Raw genomic sequence first — 23,829 nt, 5'->3', positions numbered from 1 at the left:
AAACTGGCTCCATGATGGGAATCCAGGATGTCTTTTTAACAGGTTATGTTAAGATCTTTTTTTTTTTTACTAATAAAAGGAAATCTATACCTTCTTCTCTTTCATATCTTTAGAGAATGTGTCTAAATTACTCCTAGAACATATGTTGTGAAATAAAATGTTGTCTCTCTGTTACATAAATCCTTTTAGAGATACTGTATAAATAAATACAGCATACTTTTGGCAACACTTCATCTTGGTTATGAATAAATGCAAACCTAATATTCAGCTGCATGTTCCGGATGGGTACTCAGAACTGAGAATGATGAAAAATGAATGCTGACAGGATGCACCAAATTCTGCAAATTTCCTCCTTGCAAACCTTTGCCTGAAATCTGTAAGTTGTAGCCTAAAATGAATGTATAAAATCATTCAACTGCCAAGTTTCTGTCTGACCTCTGTACATGTTAACATACCCAGATTTTTTTATTTATATTTTTTTTTTATATATATTTTTATTATTTAGGGGAGTAAAGGTTTTGGAAGGTCGTTTTTAGTGTCCTCGGAATCAGGCATAAACGTGTAATGCTTTAAAGATGATCAAAATTAAAACACATTTCTTAGTCATAGTTTTACATGTTTTTGTAATTTTGAAAGGGAAAAAGATTGAAATTAGTTTAGCAAAGAGATTAGAAAAGAAACATAACTAGAAAGCACAATGAAAACGGCAAACATCAGTGATATCAATATGTAAATTCACAGTTTGTGAACCACTAAAAAAAATAAAAAATCACTGCTTTTACTTCCTGAAAATTTCTTCAATGATTGTTAAATATTAGAATTTTGAAATAAGTTCAGAATATCAGTGTTAAACTAGGAACATTGACTAATTTAGTGAACTGTTATTGTGAACTGCTATTTAATCTAAAGGCCTCCTGGGTTTCCCAGAAGTCTGACAAAGTTTTGTGACAAAATATTATTTAAAATGATTTAAACTGCATTTAAGGTCCATTAAAATATGTTGTCTAATGTCCAATTCAAATTTAGATCATTCATATGCTTATATATTTCTGATTGAAACAGGTAATCCAAATGGAACTGTGTTTGGCCCCTTTGTTTTTACTATATTGTACAGATTCAATTATTTTAGTTAAGCTTTTAGAAATATATCTGTGCTGTTATTCACATCCAGTGTGACAGATTAATTAAAAATGCATAGTGCAAGTTTTTTTTTTCTTTTCCTATGCATGTCCTTACTTTTGCCTGACGTCTAAAGGGACTTATCCTCTATTTGCCACAGTTACCTCTATAGGCGCCATTACATAGACTATTAAATGGACTAACCCTACATAGGGTTTTCCAGTCATACATATTAGTCAGTTAATCAGAGAGCGAGTCCTCTGAGCGTGTTGTAGGTGTGGACACGCTGCTCGCTCTCGTTCACCTGTCTACTTTGTTTAGTCTCCACTGTAATCTATGCATTGATGAGAGAACAAAAGCTAACTTAAAGCTTTCTTACCTCAGAAGACATCATGCCTCTAAAAAAAGACCTGTGTGGTTGCAGAGGCAGATACGTTTCCTCTTCTCCCACGTGACCAACACTAGTGTCATTTCAACTCGTCGCCACAGGGGGCAGACGTCTGCAAAAATCCTGGAACTTATGCTATGCTCCTTTAAAGTCAAATTTCAAAAATCTCTTTGCCATTTGTGTAATTGTATTGTAAACACCATTATTTGTGTTCTCCTTAACATTTCATATGTAAAATTATTAAATACAAATTCAGCATCAGATTTCTCATTTAAACGTATTATTCTAGATGCCATTACGTGTTAATGTAATGATCAGAATTAGGGGACCCAGAATTCCACCAGACCAGCAGAGGTTCAGATGAGTATTTTTATTAACAAAAATCAAAAACAGGGAAAAAGCCAAACAAACACCGTCAAACCCAAAAGATGGCAGAAAAACAAACCTTCCAGCAGGACAGGTAAAAATATGGACGGACAGGCAGAACAGGATGGCTCAGGTTACTGGAGAAAACAGGGTCAAAAATCCAAAAGCAAAACATACAAAGAATGTTGCAGGAGACGACTCACCCATAAACTCAACAAGACGACCTGGCACTGATGTCTGGTCTCAACTGTTTATATGGAGGAGGAAGCAGGTGGAACCAGTCAGAGATGATTGCAACAGGGGTGGAGTAATGCAGGTGTGCAGAGTGGGTAATTAGACCAGACATCAGTGCAGAAGATCAAAACAAGAAATAAACCAGAAACCAAAGCTAACAGGACAAGTGGACAGAAACCACACCAAACTTACTGAGAAACAAAATCACTCTAAAGTAAAAACCTAAAACAGAAAATAAAGCTAAGACTAAGACAGATGACAAAACAAGATAAACTAAACAGTAAATAAAACCCCAGACAGGACACAAACTCAAAGCAAGCAGAGAACCTAAAGCAGGAGAGGAATATGACTCAAAAATAAAACCAGAACATTACAGTTAATCAAATTTATTTTAGTGAGTATATATGTGACCAGATTTTGGGTATTCCTTTAATGGACAATTAAAGGATGATTTAATAATTTTACTGTCTCCTGTGAATGTAGACTTTTAAAAAATGTTGAACTGTATGTGGACTAACCACAAAGCCTTCTTCAACCTGCACCTCACCTGCACCAACAACCTGCCAGGACTCAGACCGCTCTGTGTGGCAACCATTCAAGTTTGCATGTATAATTACAACTTTACTGTAGATTTCGTTTGCCAGAAATGTTTCTTTTAAAAAATTTGGTCACTTTTCTTCCACATTTTAAAGTACAACTTCCAATAAATAAAATTTTGAGAGCTATTTTTAGGCTTTAGATATGCAACCACAAGCTGTAACAATGGATTTAATCTCCATGAGCTCCAACTGGTCCAGAACTCAGCTGCTCGAATCATTACAGGCACATCTTCATTTTCGTCACATCACCCCTGTTTTACAGCAACTTCATTGACTCCCTTTAAAATTCAGAATTCAATTCAAAATTCTTCTCTTTACATTCAAGGTCATCCACAACCTCAGCCCTCCTCACTTATCTGATCTCCTTCATGTCATCTCAGCCTCCCGCTCCCTCAGATCTTCCTCATCAATCCTTCTCTCTGTTCCCTTTTTCTTCTCAGTACCTTTGGGAGCAGAGCTTTCTCTCGCTCTGCTCCCAACTTCTAGAGTTCTCTCCCGTCAGATATCCATAATATTGACACTCCACATCTGTTTAAATCCAAACTCAAACCACACCTCTTCAACACTGTTTATTCCCTGTGATTTTAACCTTTAACGATGATGTTTTATTTGTTTTATGGTTGTTGTTTTATCTTCATTAGTAAAGTGAACTTGAGTGGTTTGAAAGACGCGTGTGTAAATATATTATAATTATTTATCCACTGATGGCTGGATGGTACAACAGTAAATGGATGGAGATAACTTTTAAATAATAGCATAAGGCAGAGGTTTCCAAAGTATGGGTCGGGACCCCTGGAGGAGGGTCAAGGGACGCAAGACACCATGTGGGGGTCGTGAGATGAGATGTCCAAGAATATCATAGCAGATATATGCCTTTAATGGTGGAAAATTATAGAAAAATTCTCAAAATTGTATGTCTTTTCAACATCAGACATCATTAAAATGCTTTCATCGCAAATATATGAAATTAATCTCAAAATATCTAATTTTTTGTGTGGAAATTTACTCCTTTGTGACAAACAATGTATTTTCTTTAATCTACAATGGTTCTAATGAGAATGATTTTTTCGGAAAATGATGAGAATAAAGTCAAAACATTGTATACAAGGAATAAAGTCATACAATTGTTTGCACAAACTCCTGACACTAAGAATAATTTGATGCTGATGTGATAAAAAGATTTAACATTTTCTTATTTGTAAAACCAATACCAAAATCTAACTTTACAAGAAACTCAATGTTCTTTTTTTTAACACAGTGAGAAGACTAAGTTTGTTCTAAGAGTCCTCATAACGCCCAAAAGGTGGTCGGCGGTATCTGGCACTCTTATTCCGGGGGACGCAGGCTGAAATGTTTGGGAAAAAAATACTTTCAGACTTTTCCAGACTGCCCAAGAACCCTGGATAAATAATGAGCAGCTGCATCATATCGTTAATTTTATATCTGTCAGACCATTGAAGCATTATTGCCTGTGTTTTTGTATTCATCCAACTTGGCACTTCTTCATTTCAGAAACCAGCCTTCTAGTGGAGACGCTTTTCTCTCTCAGGGGCGTGTAAACGTAAGACGGTAATCTTGTCATGTTACTCGCTCTTGTAAATCTGCCAAACAGGCACTTAATGAAAACAAGTGCTAGGAGGATAATTAACACAAAACAGTCTTTTTAGGAGGGTGCTACCAGGGCCGTCGGGGTGTCATTAAACTGTTCGGTAACAAATTGATCCAGCTTCACTCTTCACACCTTCGTAGCTGAAAAGCGAGAAATCACAGCAAACAGAAACGTCTTCTAACGCGGTGAAAGCCTGAGAAGCTCCTGAGACAGAAACACAGAGCTAACAGTGTGTTTTCATGATTACATTGGCTACACATCAGTGTGCTTGACATTCAGCGAGGACTGTCTCTCCACCTCGTGTTGTGTCGGTGCATTTAGATTCCCGATGATGTTCTCGCTCGTCTCCAAACCAATCAATTAAGCAGGTAATTTTAGTGTTTTGCTACGTGTGTTTGGTTGCAGACAGCAGCGCAGCATGCTGGAAGCCACCCATGTTCCTGCTCATGAATGTTAATGATGAAATCGTTTCTCACTCGTCGGCTCCCTTTTTTCTTTTTTAATGTCAGCCAATGTAACAGACCATGTTCTAAACGTCCGTCTGTCTCCTCTGTCATCTGTTTTGGTCAGGGAATGATAAACAGCGTCTTCCTTTGATTTGAGAGAGGCTTTCATCTTTATCTGCTGCTTACTCACCTTGTTCTGCAGATAGCTGAGGGAACAAGTTGTACCGTTCTTTAGAAATATCAGCAGTGCTACGTTGGAGGCCACTTTGCTGACATTTACCATGACATTTGACACGATCACACTCCGTCCTCCTGCAAGCAGACACAAAGGAAAACAAGCGATGATTAGAAACTTACTTCAAAAACCACTGAATGCTCGGGTTTGTCACCTGCTGACACCACGGAGCGGAAACTTTGTCTAGTTTTCTTTGTTCAGCCTCACTACTGTTACCCAAAATTGCTGGACTTTCCTGTCATACACAAACGCACTCTCACAAACACTTACAGGTGCTTGAAACCAGGTACTTACAGATTCACTTCTATACAGAAAACCCCTATTATTAGCTTTATCTGTCAATTTATACATGTCGTATAAAATTACACTACATATTTTTCAGTGATGGTATCAAGGCGTTGGTTGTTTGTACCTGTAATACTATATCGGGTTGTTTTGCTGTACTTTTTATATCTGTCTTTGCAGGTGTAGAAACAGATTGCTCTCTCCTTTTCCTCTCCTCTATTTTTGTCACCTTTTCTCCCTTTTATTATTTTGTCTCATCTTTTTTCTCCTCTACTTTCCCGTTTTTCTGTCCATTGAACATGAAATGGTCAAGAAAAAAAGAAATCAGCATCTTGATTGTTTTCACCTACTGGAAATAAAATCTCAGTGCTCTTTGAGTGACGGGTGATTATAAGCCAAAACAATGAGAAATTAAAGCAAACAGTCAGTTTCTCTTTCAGGGTAAAGCATAGGTCAAAGCAGGTGAGTGAACATTCATTAGTGCAGACCGAGACACTGAAAGAGAAAACCGATAAGCCACATGGGAGAGGGGTAGGGAAATTTTTAAACTAAATTTTGGGAAATTTTCCCCAAAATCCAATATGGCTGCCGTATAACTGACACACAGTGCAAATGAATAAACAATACTTTACATGGTTTGAGGGTTATTAAATCGTCTGTGCATGCAAGTAAAAGCAAAACCTCTGTAACATATTCTAACACCATATGACTGCAGAGAAAAAAAAGTCTCAAGCATTCCAGTTTATTGCTTGACTCTGATGCTTTTAAGAGCAAATTTAAGACCTACTTGTTTCTTTCTAGCTACAGCAGTGTTATACCATCAAGATGGTAATCGTAGCTGTATTGTATATTTTGTGTGTATTTTTATTTGTATGTGTGTTGTGTACTTTTTGTTAATTACTTTGTGACCCCTTCTTGTCTGTGAAAGGTGCCATATAAATAAACTTTTACTTACTAAGCTTATGATCGCAGTAATTAACCGGTCGCAAAGTGCAGCAAATAGCAATTCCTGCCTGCTATCTAACATATCCTTAATGGTTAAGCTTGTTTTATGCTATTCCAAGATCCAGGTTATGGTTCCAGACATGAATATAGAACAAAATGGTTCACTGTTGTGGTTTTCTTGTGTCATAATCCTCTGCACTTCCCTTTCAAAACCTGGAATCAGAAAGTCCTGCCTTTTTCATCCTCCTTAGGCTATCTGTATTTCCTTGAAAGTAACTTTAAAAAGATTAGAAGTATTCAGCAACTTTTTCACAGGAGTATGTTTTCAGTTCTGTTATCCAGAGTTGCTGCATGTTATGTAAAACACGACACGCAGATTTAAACAAAGTCAGACAAAAACTGAAAGTGACATCCTGATATTAAACTCAAGCAGACAGACATTGAGGCACAATCACTAATGATATCATCTCTGTGAGCATCTGTGTAAGATGATTTTGCCATAACACAAGTAGCTTCATCTCATCTCCTCTCTGTTCACACAAAGCAAAACTCTTCAGTGGTTCGTTAAAACAAAATATATGAATGATTCAGAGAATCATTGATTTATGAGACCTGATGAATCGATTTAAATTCAGTTTCCAATCAGAGTACTTTAGAAAAGGATTCGATAATGAAAACTCTCGAAGGATTTGATTACAGCTGTCGAGTCACAATGATCGGCCTTTTCCCAAAGAAACTTCCCCCGGGAAAAAATATATCAGTGATTGCAGGAACAATAGCAGCAAATACTGCAGCTCAGTTCTTTAAACAAGTGCACAAAAAAAAAAAAAATCCTGCACCTTCAACTGGTGCCTTGATCAGTTGAGGAAAAAAATCAAATCAAATCAACAAGCGCTGATCTTATAGTCATAGCAGGAAAAGATGGTTGGGTAAGATTTAGTAAGAGAAAAAATATAAAGCCACTGGAAATATACCTTTAGAAACAGTACAGACCAGAAACATCTCTCTCTGAATTACAATTACAATTTATCTCTATTCTATCCTTATCTGATGTAAAAACCTTCCAAAATTTCTGTCTCAATAAATAGCAGTTTCTGCAGCAAATGCTTACATTGTTTTCATTTCTGAGAATATGCTTCAAGAAGCGACCACATGAGGAAATAAATTAAAGTTTGAACTTTGTAAAGTGCCTTTGTCCTTGTGGGCATAAATGCTGCCTGAAGGCTGCTGCTTTAAGAGCGACTGAAGCTTTAAAACCAAATATCATATAAAGCAAGAAATGTTTGGTGCTGGTCCAACATTTTTAAAACCATTTATCTACCATCTACCATCCAGAGGCACTGACATCTAGCTCCCTTGCTAAGGCTCTGATGTCACTGCTCAAAACTACAGTGTTTCTCAGAGTCAGGCTAAAAGCAATGGTAAATGGTAAACAGAAAAAAAGATAGAGTTGTTTCTAAAAGTTGAGACTGTAAATAGTAAAAGCTTGATCACTGCGCTGTCCAAACCTATTAAAGATGCTACACTACGGGTGTAGTAGAACATTTTATATGTTTCTGGTACCTCATGCTCTGCTGAACAGTTAAAGTGGCAAAATCACAAAATTACACCCAAAAGGCGGTCGCAGGCTGAAACGTTTTGGATTCTTGGGCCTTGGCACGTTTCTCTAGCCTCAGACCACACAGATTTTAGTGGTGCTGCTCATGGTGCTTCGCTCTCTGGGTGGGTTTTGGAGAAGAGGGGTGCCTAGTGTTGTGACGTCCTTGGCCCCAATTTTATTGTATTGCTTAGTCCAGGGGTGTCAAACATACGGGCCGCGGGCCGGTTCCGACCCGCCGAACAATTTAGTACGGCCCGGTGGCTAAATGCATTATCATTATTCAAAAAAGCAATGTGGCAATAAGAATTGTTGTCTTAATGGCAAAAAGAGCTCATCAGATTTGACTTTCACAAGTGGAGCAGTACTAACTTTTGCCATAGTGCTCCGCTTGATTTATGAATGTGAATAGTTTTATTATGATTCATGCAGGGAATATCTCGAATGATATGGACACTACAATGGGAAAGTAGGAGAGGAAAGGAAGAACAAGAAAAAAAGAAAAGGTGAAAGTGGAGATAAAAGGAAGAGAATGATAAAACAATTATTGAAAAAAACATGTATTTCATTTAATTGAAAATCTGCAGTTCTTATATTGTCCACGAGGGGCGCTGTGTTTTAATCAGCAGATGGTAGCACTGAGCTTCAGATGTGGAAAATTGATTTTAAATCATTTCTTAATTTTTATCTGTTTGATGTATTTTGTCATGCAGGACAGTGTTTTTAAGTTCCAAAAAATGTTAATAAATGTTTTTCAACATTGTTCAATCACTGTAATCAGTTCTTATGCATAATGCACATGTAAATGTTCAAAAGTATTGTTGAAATTGCACATACATTTCTTAAAAACACTGAGGTTATTCATAATATATTGTGTAAAAGTGAATTTCATTTAATATAAAAATCAGCAACAAGTCCACTTTTATTAGTTCTATTTAATCTTGCAATGAGTTTACTCGTGTGGCCCTCTTGAGATCAGATTAAGCTGAATGCGGCCCCTAAACCAAAATCAGTTTGACACCCCTGGCTTAGACGCTTTGCCTTATAACATTTTCACAACACACACGGCGTGAGGGACAGGGGAGGTAGCTGAGGGGAGCAGATTGTGTAGGCCTCACCTCTGGTGTCTTCCCCTGCCCTCAACAAAAAAAAAACTGCATTTAGCTACATGAAGCAATATGATGCTCCAGCAGGGGCAATCTTTACCACAGAAGTAGGCAATTCATCTTCGCAGAAGGCCAGATCATTAACTGTGAGGAGGGTTAGAGTTGATTGGAGTGCCAGTCAATCAGCCAAATATTATAATCGGACAATTTTGCCTGATTAGCTCTGATTGGTGACCAGCAGTCCATCATAAAAATGCAATGCAACAACAACTCCCTCTGTTTTAAGCCTATAAATGAACAAACCAGCAGCATGCCAGACGCATTTTTTTAGTTTAATTTAAAAAAATTTAGGGGTTAGTGTTAATTTCTTTACAGCATAAACTGGGATATTCTTATTTCTTCCTTTTTTTGTTGGTTGGATAACTCTTACTGTTATCAAAAAACCTCTTTGTGTTGGCTGTGCCTATGTCCAGGGGTCACTTGGCAAGGACTGGGGTACACCCTGGACATCGCAGGGCAACAGAGACGCACAGGACGAAAACATTGCTCAGAGGAAATGATAGAGACTAATTACCTAAACATACATGTTTTTGGACTGTTTGAGTAAACCGGAGTACGCGGTGAGAACCCAGACACGCAGAGGGAGAACATGCAAACTACATGCAGAAAGATCCCAAACCCAGAGTTGAATCCCAGGAACTTTTGGCAACAGTACTCAGCAACCTCCTCACCGGGCACTCGGACAATGACTGCAAATTTCTATCATTGTTTTATTTTTGTAACCGAACACAGTCCCAACCAAGTAACAGTTGTAGAACGAGTCTCTATTATTAAGTCCTGCAGCCCTGCCTTTTGTTTTCATGCACAGACACTAATTGCAGCAAAGGTCATAGATCATTGCCTCGCTCTTGGAAGGTAATGGACCAAGAGCCGGCTAAACATGACTGTAAATGGTTTTAAAATGTTATTTTGGAGAATCTCTACTACAAAATATTATTTGATGAGAGGGATGTGTGGCTTTAGGCCTTAAAATGCAACATTTGTTTCTAGTGCATAGCCTTGACTGCACCTGGTTGACAGAGTTTGATGAAACATGATAAAATAAAAGCAGTTCTGATTATCCAAAACCCTCTTCCCTAAAAGGCACAAGTTTATATTTTATTCTGGTATCGATGGGCTCCTAATGAGAACGCCAACAGGGAAATACAAATTATGTGGACAGCGATTGCCATAATGTCTTAGCATCAACATAATCACCCAAAAATGCTCCCTATTCTGACACTCCCTGCTCTCATCGTTCTAATTACTAACCTATAACTGGCAATTAAATGTTTACTACAAAGTCATTTTGATTTTTCCAGCTAGATAATGATACTTGATACTCAGTAAGAAATTCTACTTGACTGTAATAAACTGTTTTTCCAGAACAAAGGCTGTGACACAGTTGATTCATTGGGAATATTGTCAGGGTGACACCGGGGTTCCTTTGGTTTTTCATGATACATTTCTAGAGTTTTAGCCCATTATTAAAGGATAAATGCAAAAGTTTATTATAAATTTGGGCAGACATTCCTACAGAGATCTGGCTTTAAATATGGAACCTGAAACTATGAACAGGTGGAGAGACACATGAAATGTTGGAGGGATGTTCAGATGGGTGTGTGGAACATTGGATAGATGATGGATGGTGAATGGATGGAAATACAAACATCTTCCCATGCTCAAACATTTCACAAACATTTCCAGATCTGCTAAATAGTTCTCTGAATAGTTCCATACTTTCCAGTCCGCCGGATCCCCTGAAACCCGGAACAAATAAAGTAGCAGCGAATTAACTATAGAAAATAATAAAATGGTTGGTTAATTTTTTTTTTCAACAAATCTGGAAGCTTCCAAAGGGCAGGTGGTACAAGCAAAAATGCTAATAAGATTACAAATCTGTAAGAAATTTCAGCCACAAAGTGAGGATTATAGACAGATTCAGACATGAAAAGAATAATTTGTGCTGGTTGGAGGTTATACAAAGTATAAAGCGGGAGAAAGCGATGCTCAGAAGCATAAGGGATGCGTACCTGGTTTTAAATGCTTCCACTTGTGTGTTTTACCTTGGATCTTTTGTGGCTAACCTCCTGGTTTCAGTGAATGGACCCACATCTCAACTATAACCACTTGTCTTTAAAAGTGAGTTCATTTAAGGTAATTCTTTCTAACTTCACTTAAGAAAAATAGAAAATACTTTGTGCTCAAAAGAAGGTGTTTTTTTTACTGTTGTCACATCAAGGTTATAAATCTAATTTAAAACATCTAAAATGTATCAAAAAGCAAATAAGTAAATGGAGTCAAATCACCATAAAAGAACTGAAAGAAAAACATAAGAGGAAATACTCATTAAAGTGGAACAGTGAGCAAAAGAAGACAAAACATGCACCCATAGTAGAAAATGTACTTAAATGAACATAAAGGAGTTTAAAGATCTTTTACGTTGAGAACAAGTTGAATAGCTTCTGAAGGTCTGACTGTAATTCATGAAATGAACATTTAATGCCACCATAGTTGCATCTGAGTTTCTTTGGGTTAAGTTGACAGTGTTTATCTGAGAGAACCACGGTCATGCAACAGCATACTGTGTATTGACGGTGGAAGGGAATAACACCAATGTGAAGAAGACATGATTTAATCCTTAGCTTGTCCAGTAGCTCTGGTCTGCATCATTTCGTCTCACCTAGAAAAAACTACTAGCACCCGATGGCCTCCATCCACAATACAGACAGTTTGGACATGTGGAGCCCAGTCATGACAAAGAACATGCAGCGATACAACAAACAGTGGGTGGTGGAGGTGTTGCTACTAGGAAGTCCTCTCTAAGTATTTGATCATAACAGAAGTGATTCTAATCTAAAGGTTCTCATCCTACGAACATCTAAGCATATTAGTACTTGCCATAGAAACTTCTATCATTGTCCTTTGCTACTGTTGTGAATATGACTGAAAAGTCTTCTAAATGCAAGAACCAAATTGATGACCGTTATTTTTTTAAAGCTTAACAGCAAAACCTGGATTCTGTTTTAAGCTTCCAGTCATTCATGAAAAAGGTTCTTCGAAACTTACTTAGTAAGAACATCCATGATTAAAAAGAGATTTGTTTAAGGTCAGCTGAATTATTACATGTTTATTGACCTGCAGAATTCAAACCCATTTTATACTGTATATAAAGCGCCTTTTAGCTAGAGTCTGCAATTTTTCTGGAAGTTTCCCCAAGTCCCTTTTTGAAAAACTGCACATGCGCAAGACCGTCTTACCTTGCCCTTTCACTCTTCAGGGGGTTCAGGTGAAAAAAAATCTCCCAAATCCACTCTGGTCTCATATCTTTCTACATTTAGCCCATAAGAAGACTTAAACCCTTTCAAAATTCTGCAGCCAGACTAATAATTAGAGTCAAGAAGACAAAGAATACAAATCTGCCATTAGCTACTGGCAGAAATTCCCCATAGCTTACGAGGTACCTTACCAGCTAGTTTCCAGGAGCTTAATAATTTGTACTTAAATTTATCTTCCTGGGTACGTTGCAGGAACCTAACAAGTACTTTCCTGGAACTTTGACAACATACGATTGCTACGCTGGAACCTACCCGGTACTTTCCTGGAAGTTACTGTGGACTTTGCTGGAGCTTAGTGTGTCCTTATAACAAGGTACTGTCCAGAAACATCCCAGATTTTCCCAAAACTTAACCGGACCTTACCACGTATTTTCCGGAAACTTAATGGGTACTTTCTGGGAACGTGTTGTGTACCTTCAGGAAACTAGCTGAATTATGAGATTACTGTCAGGTCTAAGCACCTAGAACATCATACAAACAGGGAAAGAAAGACACAAAGATAATTAGTTTGGTTTCATTCTCGAGGAGAGTAGGAAGAGACCGCTTATACTGTTTTACTTTCCAGAAACATTCCTGGAGCTACCAAATACTTTCCTTAAAGTTAACAGGTAGCCTACTTCCCACAGAACCTAGCAGGTACTTTTCCAGAACTTGGTATTCTCCTGGAAAGAGCTTTAGTTCCAGTTTTACCTGGCACTCTTCAGGTATCTTCCTGGAACATACTAGTTCATGGAAAGTAAACGCTGCATTATGTAATACTATAAACCTTCGGAGCTCTATCAGTGGTGGAGGCAGGAGGAAGTGTGTTGAGTAAATTGTACCCAGTTCCATGTGTGACAGACAAGGCATGTATGAGAACAAGACATATCACTCAGCACCACACCATGTGATAAAAGAGCATATCTGGATCCAGTTCTTTTTGGCAGTTACAGATATGTTTTTCATCCTGTATGTGGATCGTTTTCAAATGAATACATTAATATGGATTTCATCTGGCATCAGATTTCTCACACAGTTTTTGTTGCCCGGTCAGACACTGAAACACTTTCACCTGACAAGCATGATAACACTGTGTTAGTGCTGTTTATGCAACATGTCTGAATCACTACATAGGCCTGCTTGGAGTGTTGAAAATGTTTTTTTTTTATTATTATATTACTTCATGTTAACATCCCTTTAGGACAGTTTCCTCTCAGAAACCAAAACTGAAGAATTCTGAATCACCCTCAGTTTGGATGTGTCACTCTCCTGCTACGGCTGTTATTGCTCTTCCCTTTCCACTGCAATTTCCAGTTTCCCTTGGCTACAGCTTTGTGCCCCCGGCTGGCACAGGGTATAAGATAATGAAGAGAAACACCATGTGAAGATGGGCTGGATAAGCATCTCCAGGGAAGCAGTAACTAAGATTGAGGAACTTTTTAACTTTAGATTGTACAACGTAGTACAATTGTTGAAAAGATGTGAACTGTACGCTTTGGTGTGCATTGTTCAGTATGATTTTGATGATAAAATCATCTAAATTGATGATACTGAGAAATACTCAGACACATGTACATCAAATTGATTCCATGCTTCTTCTGTTGCACTCCCAATAATCCTGTTCCTTCCCGATGTAAATCTGATGGCTATCTTTATGTTGATAACTATAAAGATTGAACATTGAATTTGAGAATAATAAATGACTCTTTTTAGGTTTATGCAAACTGGAAAAAAGTTTATAAGAACATTTAGAAAACGATTGTATTAATTTTAGCGATGATCGGTAGATGTGCAAAGAAATGTTCCAGCACACTGAAGCCTTCCTTAAAACATGACAAGCATCCATTCATCCATGGTGCTGCAGAAAATGGATACTCTTTTTTCTTATTGCCCTCTGTCTACTGATTATTGCAATGGGTCTTAATCCTGCTTAAGGTGTATTATTTTCTCACCATTTATGAAAAACAAGGTGCTATTTTCTTCTGTTGCAAATAAGTTAAAGCCTGAATTTCATTGTCAGCCCTCTTTTCTGTGGTGTGTTCAATTTTGTTAAGTTCACACGGGGTTTCCAGCTCAAGAGTCGGTTAAAGTGTGACATATCTGGTAGAGTTCTGTGTGAACTCCTAAAATAAATCTCATTAATGTTTTTCTGCATCACACAAGTCACGTGATCAACAACTGCCCGTTACTACTGGTGAAAGAGACGAGGAACACAACAGGAATTAGTAGCAGGATGAGTTTGGATTCACGAGGGGACGGCGTATTTTTTACATTTAGTTCGTGACAGGGGTATTACCAACATACTATATTCAAAAAAGAAAAAAAATGTGAGCATTTGCCAAGATCTTGAAGCAGCCATGAAGGAAGCGGGTACCACAAGCCGTGGCAAATCTCACGTTCAAAATGGAAAACTCTGAAACAGAAATACCTGGTGGAGAAGAGAAAGCTCAGCAAAAGAGGCGCCGGTGGAAAAGATAGAATTTGTTTCAAATACTTCTCCCTGATGGACGGGATACTCACGTGAATAAATGTATTAACATATTATTTTAATTGCATTTCTCAATTAATGGCAACACCGCAATTGCAAAAATGTGTTTTTTTGAAATTCGCACAATATCAACAATGTCACTTGAATTTGCACCTTTGATAATTCCCATAATTAAAATAATTGTTCAGAATGGCTTGGATACTATCAGTAAACCATGATTTCCTGTTGTCCTGGGATATAAATATAATGGGACACATTATTCTTAGTCACTGGCTTGACATTGGTCAATATTTACATTGTGTGGGTAAGAGGGTGGTGAAAGGCTGGTTAAGTGTAGGATCTTGTGGTAACCAAGTCTCCATAACAACAATTAAAGGTGATATAGTATCATACATTTCAATTCTAATTAAATTATAAATTGACTGTAGTAATCCCACTTTTAAATTTTTACTTTTTAACATTTAAATTACTCAATTGTGGTCTAAATAATGTGAAACTGCAATGCTTTGGTCTAAATTCCTTGTTAATTTACCCCCACAAAACCCCCTTTTACTCCTTTTTTGAGGTAAAAATTCTAAGAGCAATTTGTTTTGGTGCCGTCGCTTTAAATGCAAAGGATTCATTTCACACCCCGCACCTCTGCAGGTCGCAGAGCGTTCCACTCCACCCGGTTTGGCCATTTTTGTAGTATGCTTGGGGATGGCGTAATGAACAGCTGAACATTTTCACATATCCACTTGTAGCATCAGCCAACTTTAGCTTGGACTATAAAACTGCCCAGAGAAAATAAAAATAGACTGGTTACCTGGAAGACAATGACCTTGTTCAGCAGTACCGCAGCAAATACTGACATAATTGTTCAAAAACGTAATGGGGAATAGAGAAAACTGAATGGCTTGAAAAATATGACAAAAAAATAAGATATCTTTGCAGCTCCTGGACAGACTAAATTCAATTTGTCTACCCTCCCAGAGTATCCAGGCCCGACAAAAAGTGGATTTTGAATCATATGTCCCCTTTAAATGTCCTTTATAGCCAAGTGGTTGCTTGGGAGGCATGCCAGGATCAACTAACCCTAACATCATAAACTACTAAAACTTTTATTTAGAAGTTTGACAAAAACCTACTGGACTCTGCCAGCAAATTAACGATGGGTTCATCATCAGGTCTCACAGCAGGATGACGATCCAAAACATTTGATCAAATCACCACAAAAAGTTTTCACCAGACACATGGCCATCTCCGTCCCCCCCCCCGACCCAAATCCTATAGAAACTTGTTGGGCCAACCATACAGAAGAGAGCATATTTAAAGACTTTGTGCAAAAAGAAATGATAATGCTACTGCAACACTAAAATCTCTTTAAAGCTTTTTGCATAGCCTTACAAAGGTTGCCTATAAATGATGATGGTACTAATTCCTGTCTTCCTATGACCTTTTATGATGCTATAATAGACATGCTGCACAAATCACTATTTTGCAAACAGAATAGATTTTATGTTCTGATGTTATTTGCTTGTTCAAAAATCTTTTCCCAATGCCAAAGGTTTTATTGTAGTTTTACTTTTTATTTAGGAATAAATGGATTTAAACTTTGAAATTTTCGGTAAACATTGAAAACGAACTCGTCCTTTTAGGTGGACTCTATGAATTACGAATAGCTTTTATTGGTACAATCAAAACAAATGTGCTAAAGGAAACTTTTGCTTAAACAATACTAATTACAAATTTGAACGAGATTACAGCATTTTTAGTTCAATTAGTTGTGGTTATTGAGTCCGTGTTCAGTGGTGAATTAATTGCCAAACACTTTAACTTCTTTGTAAAATAATAAAGCAACTTATTTGAATTAAAGTGTAATATTCCTTTTTCTAAATGAAAATATTTTAAAGTCTATCAAGAGATACAACTATTTGTTAAAGTGAATAAAAAAGGCTGTAGTGTATACAGTGACTTTGAAAATCATTTTCCTTCAACTGTTTCTGATTTTGTCCTGTTATAACCACAAACCTGAATACATTTTATTTGGATTTCTCCGATAGATCAACACAGATTAGAGCATAATTGTTTAAGCCAAAGAGAAGGACACATATTTTTCTTTTCACAAATAAAACTATGAAAGTGTTTTCCATTTATATTTAGCCCCCTTTTTCTATTCTAACCTTCAATCTGATTGCACACATTTGCACCATTCATCCTTTTAATGCATATTTTCCAAATCTGAGCTGTAAAAATTTGATTTAAGCCTCTCAGATGAGACAAATGTGTGATGAGGGAGGATGTAGCCATTAAACGCCTACAACTCATGTCAAAGTGTGCTAAACCGTCACTCAGTTTCTATTTCTTGGGCAAGATGAAGATTTAACTCAGCTTAAAAAGGTTTAGAAATTGTAAAACATATTTCTGAGAGATGAGAGAAAATAGTGGGGTGTGATCACAGATTTTTGGGCCAATATGCAAAATGTTTTGTGTGGCACAAAACTAAATGCTGTGCATCGCCCAAAACACACCATCGGCACCATGAAACTTGGTGGTGGAAGTATTATGCTGGGGGCAAAATTTTCTTAAGCCGGTAAAAGGAAGCAGTTCATGATTGATGAGAAGATGGTTGGACAATAAGAAAGCCAATTAGATGCTCATGAAGGTTAAAGACAGGGACCGAGGTTCACCTTCTAGCACGAGAATGACCCAATAAACGTACATCCAGATCTCTGAATGTGTTAGAATGGTCCAGTCAAAGTCCAGGTCTAAACCTAAATTAGAATTAGTTGAAAATGAATGTTCACAGACACGTTATCCCCTGTGGCTGAGCTTTAGCATATTTGCTAAGAAAAATGGGCAAAAATGTTTTTTTTTTTGCATGTGTAAGAGTCCCATCCTAAAAGACCCTGCAGCTGTAGTCACAGTAAGAGGAGGTTGTACAGAATACTGGCTAAGGGGGACTGATCATTTATGAGCATGATTAATACAAAGGTCAAATGAGCAGTTTATTCGCTTCTTGATGTGATCCATTTGACAAAACTGCTATTTCATGTTCGCTAAAAACGCACCTTGTTATAATCAGGCAGGTAAATCTATAATTATCTGAAGCTGGTCTGAACATTGTGTCCTTTTGTTGGGGTTTATTTTTTTCCTGTTGCATTTTTAATGCCGTCAGAATATTTTATCTTTTATTAAAAGTACTAAACGCTCGTGTCCATCTGTAGATGTTCAGGGTGAGGGTTGGAGTTTATGAAGCAGCATGTGTTGCGCGGCAGGGGACACGGGCAGGTCGCCTGTCGCTCATGGGGAGCGTTCCAGTCATTACCAGAAAAAGTAATCTCGTTACAAACCACCAGCCAACGGGATTCACAGCTAAACCGAGGCGCACTGCTATTGGGTGCGGGGTAGGGGTTGGACTCCGTCACCCCGCTCGCCGGTTACTCTAATCGCGGGAACGCAACGCTGCCAGTCGCTCCTCAGCCTCTTGGTGCGCGCAGGTTATGGATGAGGACGCAGCGCGCCTCCCTGCAGTCTGCGGCGCGTAGAAAGGTGCCCAAATGAACCGACGCCCTCCCGGCTCGTCTGGAGTGCAATGGCTTAACAGAAGAGACATGAATGTCCGGGCGGACGACAGCATCACCCTGTGCCAAAGGGCTCTCCAGATCGTTACGGAACTTTGCCTTGCCGGACACGTGGATCGAGAGAAATGCGCTGACATTTTCCCCTTGGAGAGCAGCATACAAGGTAAAGGACACGCAGGTAAATTGGGAAAAAAGTTGTTTTTCCACATATATTTTAGATCATTTGCACTGAAAACTGTGTCCTCAGGAGAAAAACGCATGAAAAGCACTTTTTAGTTCACCATGTTACGAAACTGTACCTGTTGCGCATCTTGCAGTGCGCTCAGTCCACTGCAACAGGTCCAAAAGAAAGAGCTACAATACTCTTGTGTCTTTCTCTTTATCTTCATTTTTAATCTTTGTCATTATTTTAGGGAAATTACGTTTAGAAGGGGCATTACTCCTAGGAAAGTCGATGCAAAGGAGAAAGGAGAGGAAAATTTCACTTCTTTTTTTTTAGCTACGGAGGTTCAAAAAGCGTCAGACAGACAGACAGAGGGCGGGGCAAGATTTAATGCACAAGTGCATCTCAGCTAATTAGAATACTCTCTAAAGGTTAAATAATTCAAATAATTCAATACTAAGATACTTAAATGTCAAATATTTATTATGTTATTTAATTTCCTTCTTGAAAATAAAAACATATATATAATACAGTATGCCTCAAACACTTTTTAGCTTTTACTGGAACTTCTGTAATAAATTTTAACTGAACAGCGTCTCCATACCCGATCAGAAGAAAGGTCTCAGTTGGATCAGTTGATTTTATACCAATTACAATTATTAAATTGTATGCAGGTTTAAAGTAGTGTGTGAAGACTTTCACACAAACAAGAGAAGCCTTATGGTTTTTGGAAACCATAAGGCTTCAGTTCAATTCTGGCTGACCTGACATTTCCTGGGTCGTGTGAGACATTCTGACTAAGAAAAGCAGCACAGTTTAGATGGGACACATCTGAAAAAAAAAAAGGTAGGCACACCTGTACAGGACACATTCATTAAAGAACATGTTCTGTCAATAAACAGTTCACTTATGTAAGGAACAAATCTGTTATTCAGACTAGGGATATTTAAACTTTTCCAGTAACTAATTCTACTTCAACTATTTAACACAGAGGGACATATTGCTGGAGTTAAGCTCTTACATGATAGAAGATCGATAAGGATTTTTTTTTTTTTTTTTTTTTTTTTTTTTTTTTTTTACGGAAAGATCCTCCGGATTTTGATTTTCACATGAAATGCAAGTTTTATTGTTCTCTGCAGCCTTTGCTAAACTCTTTATTGAGCTTTGTTTCACAATCCTCCCCAGCCTGCTGCTATTCCTGTTGTTTGAGCCCCGCTTAGTATTTTAACAATTTTTTTTCCTTCCACCAAACTTACCATGAATATGCCTGGAAACAGCACTTTATTAGTACCCAATTTCAGTCACCACTTGTGGCATACCCTCCTTTCTTCCAAATGCATTGCAGAGATTAGTTTCGCTCTTTGCGAATGACAGCTCTACATAAAACAGATGCAAATGCTGCCTGGTCTTTCTTACAGCTTGCTTTCTCTTTCTCCCCTGCGTGTTTGTCCGTCATATCTTTCCTGTGTCACCCCTGTCTTCTCCTGCTGGTTAATAAATGCAGACATCTCTATCAGTCTCCTTGCTGTGGTCGTGGGTTTCTGTGGCCTCGCCTTGTTGGTAGTCTCTCTCTTTGTCTTTTGGAAGCTGTGCTGGCCCATTTGGCGGAGCAAGACTCTGTCAGCCCACGTCGAAAATGGCCTCCACGTGGGTTTCCCTGAGGTGCCTCCTCCCAGCTCCACTCCTGTCATCGAGTGCAAAGTGGCGGAGGTGGAGAAGAAACACCCGCCGGAGGTGAAAGTGAACGGACGGAGCTCAATGAAGTACCTTGAAGGAGCTATGAAGATCAGTCAGACGTCGCCAGACATCCCTGCAGAGGTGCAAACAGCCCTGAGGGAGAAGATCAGCAAACAGCCTTCAAAGATCCAGAGGCAGACGACTGAGCCAACATCCTCCTCCAGGTACCAAGTGCAGTCCTGCATAACACCGCTGTATTAATCACATGTGTGCACATTTCAGAACATTTTTGAAGCTACTTTGGTTTAGACCGGTTACTGGTATTAATGGGAAGGTAGATTTTAAAAAGGTAAAGTTTGAAAACTTTGAAAAATGTCTGCCCTGCCATTTCTATGGTTCAAAGTTTGTTTAATGACTGTAAAACAGAGGTTTTAGAATAACACAGCAATGCCCCTCCCCCACCTGTTGCTACGCATAGCTGATGAGCAAACTAGAAGTAAGCAATTTCGTTTTTCTCATACTTGGAGTGCCGTGGAAAAGTGTTCATACTGCGAGAACATTTCCACATCATGTCACATTACAGAAACAATTTCAGCGTTTTTTTATGAAATTTTATGCAGTAGACCAACACGTCCAGCGGTAAAGTGCTTCGCTGAATTGTGTAGCAACACAAAACTAAAGACTGGCATGCATTGATATTCACCCCATCAATACAATACTTCCTGGGACCGCAGTTTGCTGCAGCTGCAGCTCTACTTTGTGTCTTCAAGGTTTGCATAGACACTCAAATTTACCCTCGTTCTTCTTTGCCAAATACCTCGAACGGTTTTGATCTTCAATGTTTAAGTCGTGCTACAGATTTTCAATTGGATTTAGTTTTAACTCTAAATATGCTGTGATCCATAATACTCCAATGCAGCTCTGGCTGTAACAAATCCCCACAGCATGATGCTACCACCACCATGCTTCACTATGGATACTGAATTAAAGGTAATGTTTTCTCCACTTATAGCATTTTGCATTTAGGGTAACCTAAGCTTCTTCTAAACTTGTCTGCTGTTTACATTAGTCTCCATGATGCTCTTTGTTCACTAAGGTTCACTAAACCTATGCGGCCTTCACAGGATAGCATGATTTATACTTCTTAAAACTTGGGGAAGAAAAATATGAGGTATTGGTTCTATGGGTTTTAAAATGCACTTACTGCATAGTCAGACTTTGCTTTCATCAATATGCAAGAATGTTCCTCAGTTTCTCTTAAATATACATTGATGGCACCATGCCATTGCTGAATAAATGTCAATAAGAGAAAAGAAAAGCTTAGTTTTAGGGTTAAAAATAGATAAAATAATCATAACGTCAGTGCAAAAGGTAAAACCAATAAATAATCGCAAATTGGATGTCAACAGAACGCCATGCTGTTGTTAAAGCCAGTAGTAATATTAATTGGAACAAGACAAAGTAAAAGCAAGAAAAAGGTAAATAAATACCTAAAAAATTATAGTAAAACTGTATTCTGACAGGTGATCCACTGCATGTTCTAGTTCAGTTCACACTGCTAAGTAAGTCTTGGGCTAAAACTCAAAAATCATCATGTGTTTGCAATAAACAAACTATACAAGAACAGTTTAAGAAAGTAAAATAAAAATAAAACTCTATCCAAATTCAATTCTAAATCTTGTGTGACTACTGCAGTGTCAAAATTCTTCAATCCCCTAAATAGAAATCTCCGTAAGAGCATATATTTGCCAATCAGGTGTGGTTTTCAGACACAGGGTGTGACCAATCGAGAGCTTCATTAGTTTCATAAGGTGTGCTTGAATTGGAAGACCTCAAATATCTAGAGGGTTGATGGCAGCACTTAATGGTATGTTCGAAATATGACCAAGTCAAAAAGACTTGCCTTAGAGCACAGGTGTCAAACTCAAGACCTGCGGGCCGTCAAGGTAAATTATCCGGCCCTCAAGAGCCCCAAAAAAAAGGCATATTATGTCATAAAGTAGAGGCATATATCCTTTTAAAGTGTATAAAGTGGCTAAAACCGTGCCTCTTGTAAGCGTAACTCACCCCAATATCGACTTTGTTTTGCAGATAAACTGTATATACTGGGCCTAAGGGTGCTACTTTTATGTTGCTGTGCATTTTTTATACTATGTGAACTCGAATGAAATTATGAAATTAAAAGTCTCTACACATGCAACCGGCCCTTTTAATGACTTCATGACACCAAAGTGGCCCCATATAGAAATGAGTTTGACACCCTTGTCTTAGAGGCTCAAGAGAAAAGGGATACAGCTGGACTGCAAAGAATGTAAATTGTTCCTAGATATGCAGTTAAAACTAGATTTCACAAGTTTAAAGGAGCTGTGGCTTTGCCACCTGGTGGTAGAAGGAGGAAGTTATCTACAGCTGCCACCAGATTCCTTAGGAGACCTACTGCTGCTCTTTAGCAGTTTTTAAATGTCAGGATTCTCTGTGTTGGCTGCTAACTCTACTCCGCAGGTGTGCCTAGTTGGCTGAGGAGGCGTGGTCCACACCTGCAGCTCGTTGCAGGCGGCTTCCTCTGGCTTCTTAAGCAGAGCACTGGCAGATGGAAGACGCCGGAGCCTTAACCAGTCGTGATTTGGGTGCTTGGATGCACTCACCTGTCTTGACGTCTCGTCCGAAGAAACAGACCAGCAGACCTGTCGGCTCAGATTTTGCTCTGGCGCTCCCCTCATACTTCCTGGAAATTACCCAGCGAGGGCTGAGATCCCCTTTCCCGGGTGCTGTTGGTTCTGTGCTCACTCTGGTCAATCCATCTGTCAACCGCTGCCGATGAGGTCATCTCGGATTCCTCACCAGCTACATCTGCCGCCCTCAGCCACTAGCCACCTATCTCCATCAGAGTAGTCACATAGAGTTCTCCTGACGCTACTTCTTCCCGGTTAGGTCCGCCCTGCCTAATGGTAAGCAGCGCAACTCTTAGTCGGTTTTTCTGGCTTTCATTATGAAGAACTCACGTGCTCTCTCTCTTACAGTCTCTCCAGCCTTGACGTTCTGACCCAGCCGAGTACCAGTAGTCCGTCCATAAACCTGCTTATTTTTCCTTTAATAAAAGAACTTAAAACTGTGTTTTGCCTCCCGTTCGTATCTGCATGTGGGCTCGTCATCTGAAAACCATGACAGAAGAAGGCTCCGGCCACCAAAGTCCAGCGGATACGTTCGGGCGGCAGTTAGCCGCACATCAAGAACAGATGCAGACGTTAGGTTTTGCTGTGAATTCCACTCAGGAACAACTTCAGAGGTTAGCTTACTAGTGGACACAGTTACTTCCGCGAAGACGTCACTTGTCACTCAAGGTCTCGCAACCCCGCCTTCCGACGCTCCGAGCATGGAGAATCAGGCTTGGACTCCACCACTTGAGGGCGCGTCACCTTGTCCGGAGAAATTCTCCGGTGACGACGGAAGTTGCGGAGGTTTTCTTTTCCAGTGCAAGCTGGTGTTCAACCGTTCACCCCAGACTTTCGCCTCTGATGAGGTAAGGATATCTTACGTTCTACGCCTGTTAACGGGTAGGGCTCTTAGGTGGGCTGAGGCTAGATTCCCTGATTGTCAGTCATTTGGGAAAACTTTTCAGGATTTCATTACTGAGTTTAAGACAATTTTTGCAC

General features: G+C 38.8%; 1 protein-coding gene across 3 annotated transcripts in view; it reads left to right on the top strand.

Annotated features, from left to right (window-relative positions):
• The first annotated feature begins 18,171 nt into the window (after positions 1-18,171).
• Positions 18,172-23,829, top strand: part of syt10 (synaptotagmin X) — a 32,707-nt gene continuing 27,049 nt past the window's right edge. For 2 of the 3 annotated variants that reach the window (XM_036148936.1, XM_036148937.1), the window contains exons 1-2: positions 18,172-18,514; positions 20,004-20,400. In XM_036148936.1, coding sequence (XP_036004829.1) covers positions 18,313-18,514; positions 20,004-20,400 — 599 coding nt within the window. In that variant the 5' untranslated portion in view covers positions 18,172-18,312. The remainder of the gene's footprint in view (positions 18,515-20,003; positions 20,401-23,829) is intronic. The other variant, XM_012873768.3, reaches the window with a different exon arrangement.

The sequence above is a fragment of the Fundulus heteroclitus genome, chromosome 17, assembly GCF_011125445.2.
Source record: "Fundulus heteroclitus isolate FHET01 chromosome 17, MU-UCD_Fhet_4.1, whole genome shotgun sequence".
Lineage (NCBI taxonomy): Eukaryota > Metazoa > Chordata > Actinopteri > Cyprinodontiformes > Fundulidae > Fundulus > Fundulus heteroclitus.
The sequence above is the reverse complement of the archived record's forward strand: the minus strand, read 5'-3'. Positions and strand labels throughout refer to the sequence as shown.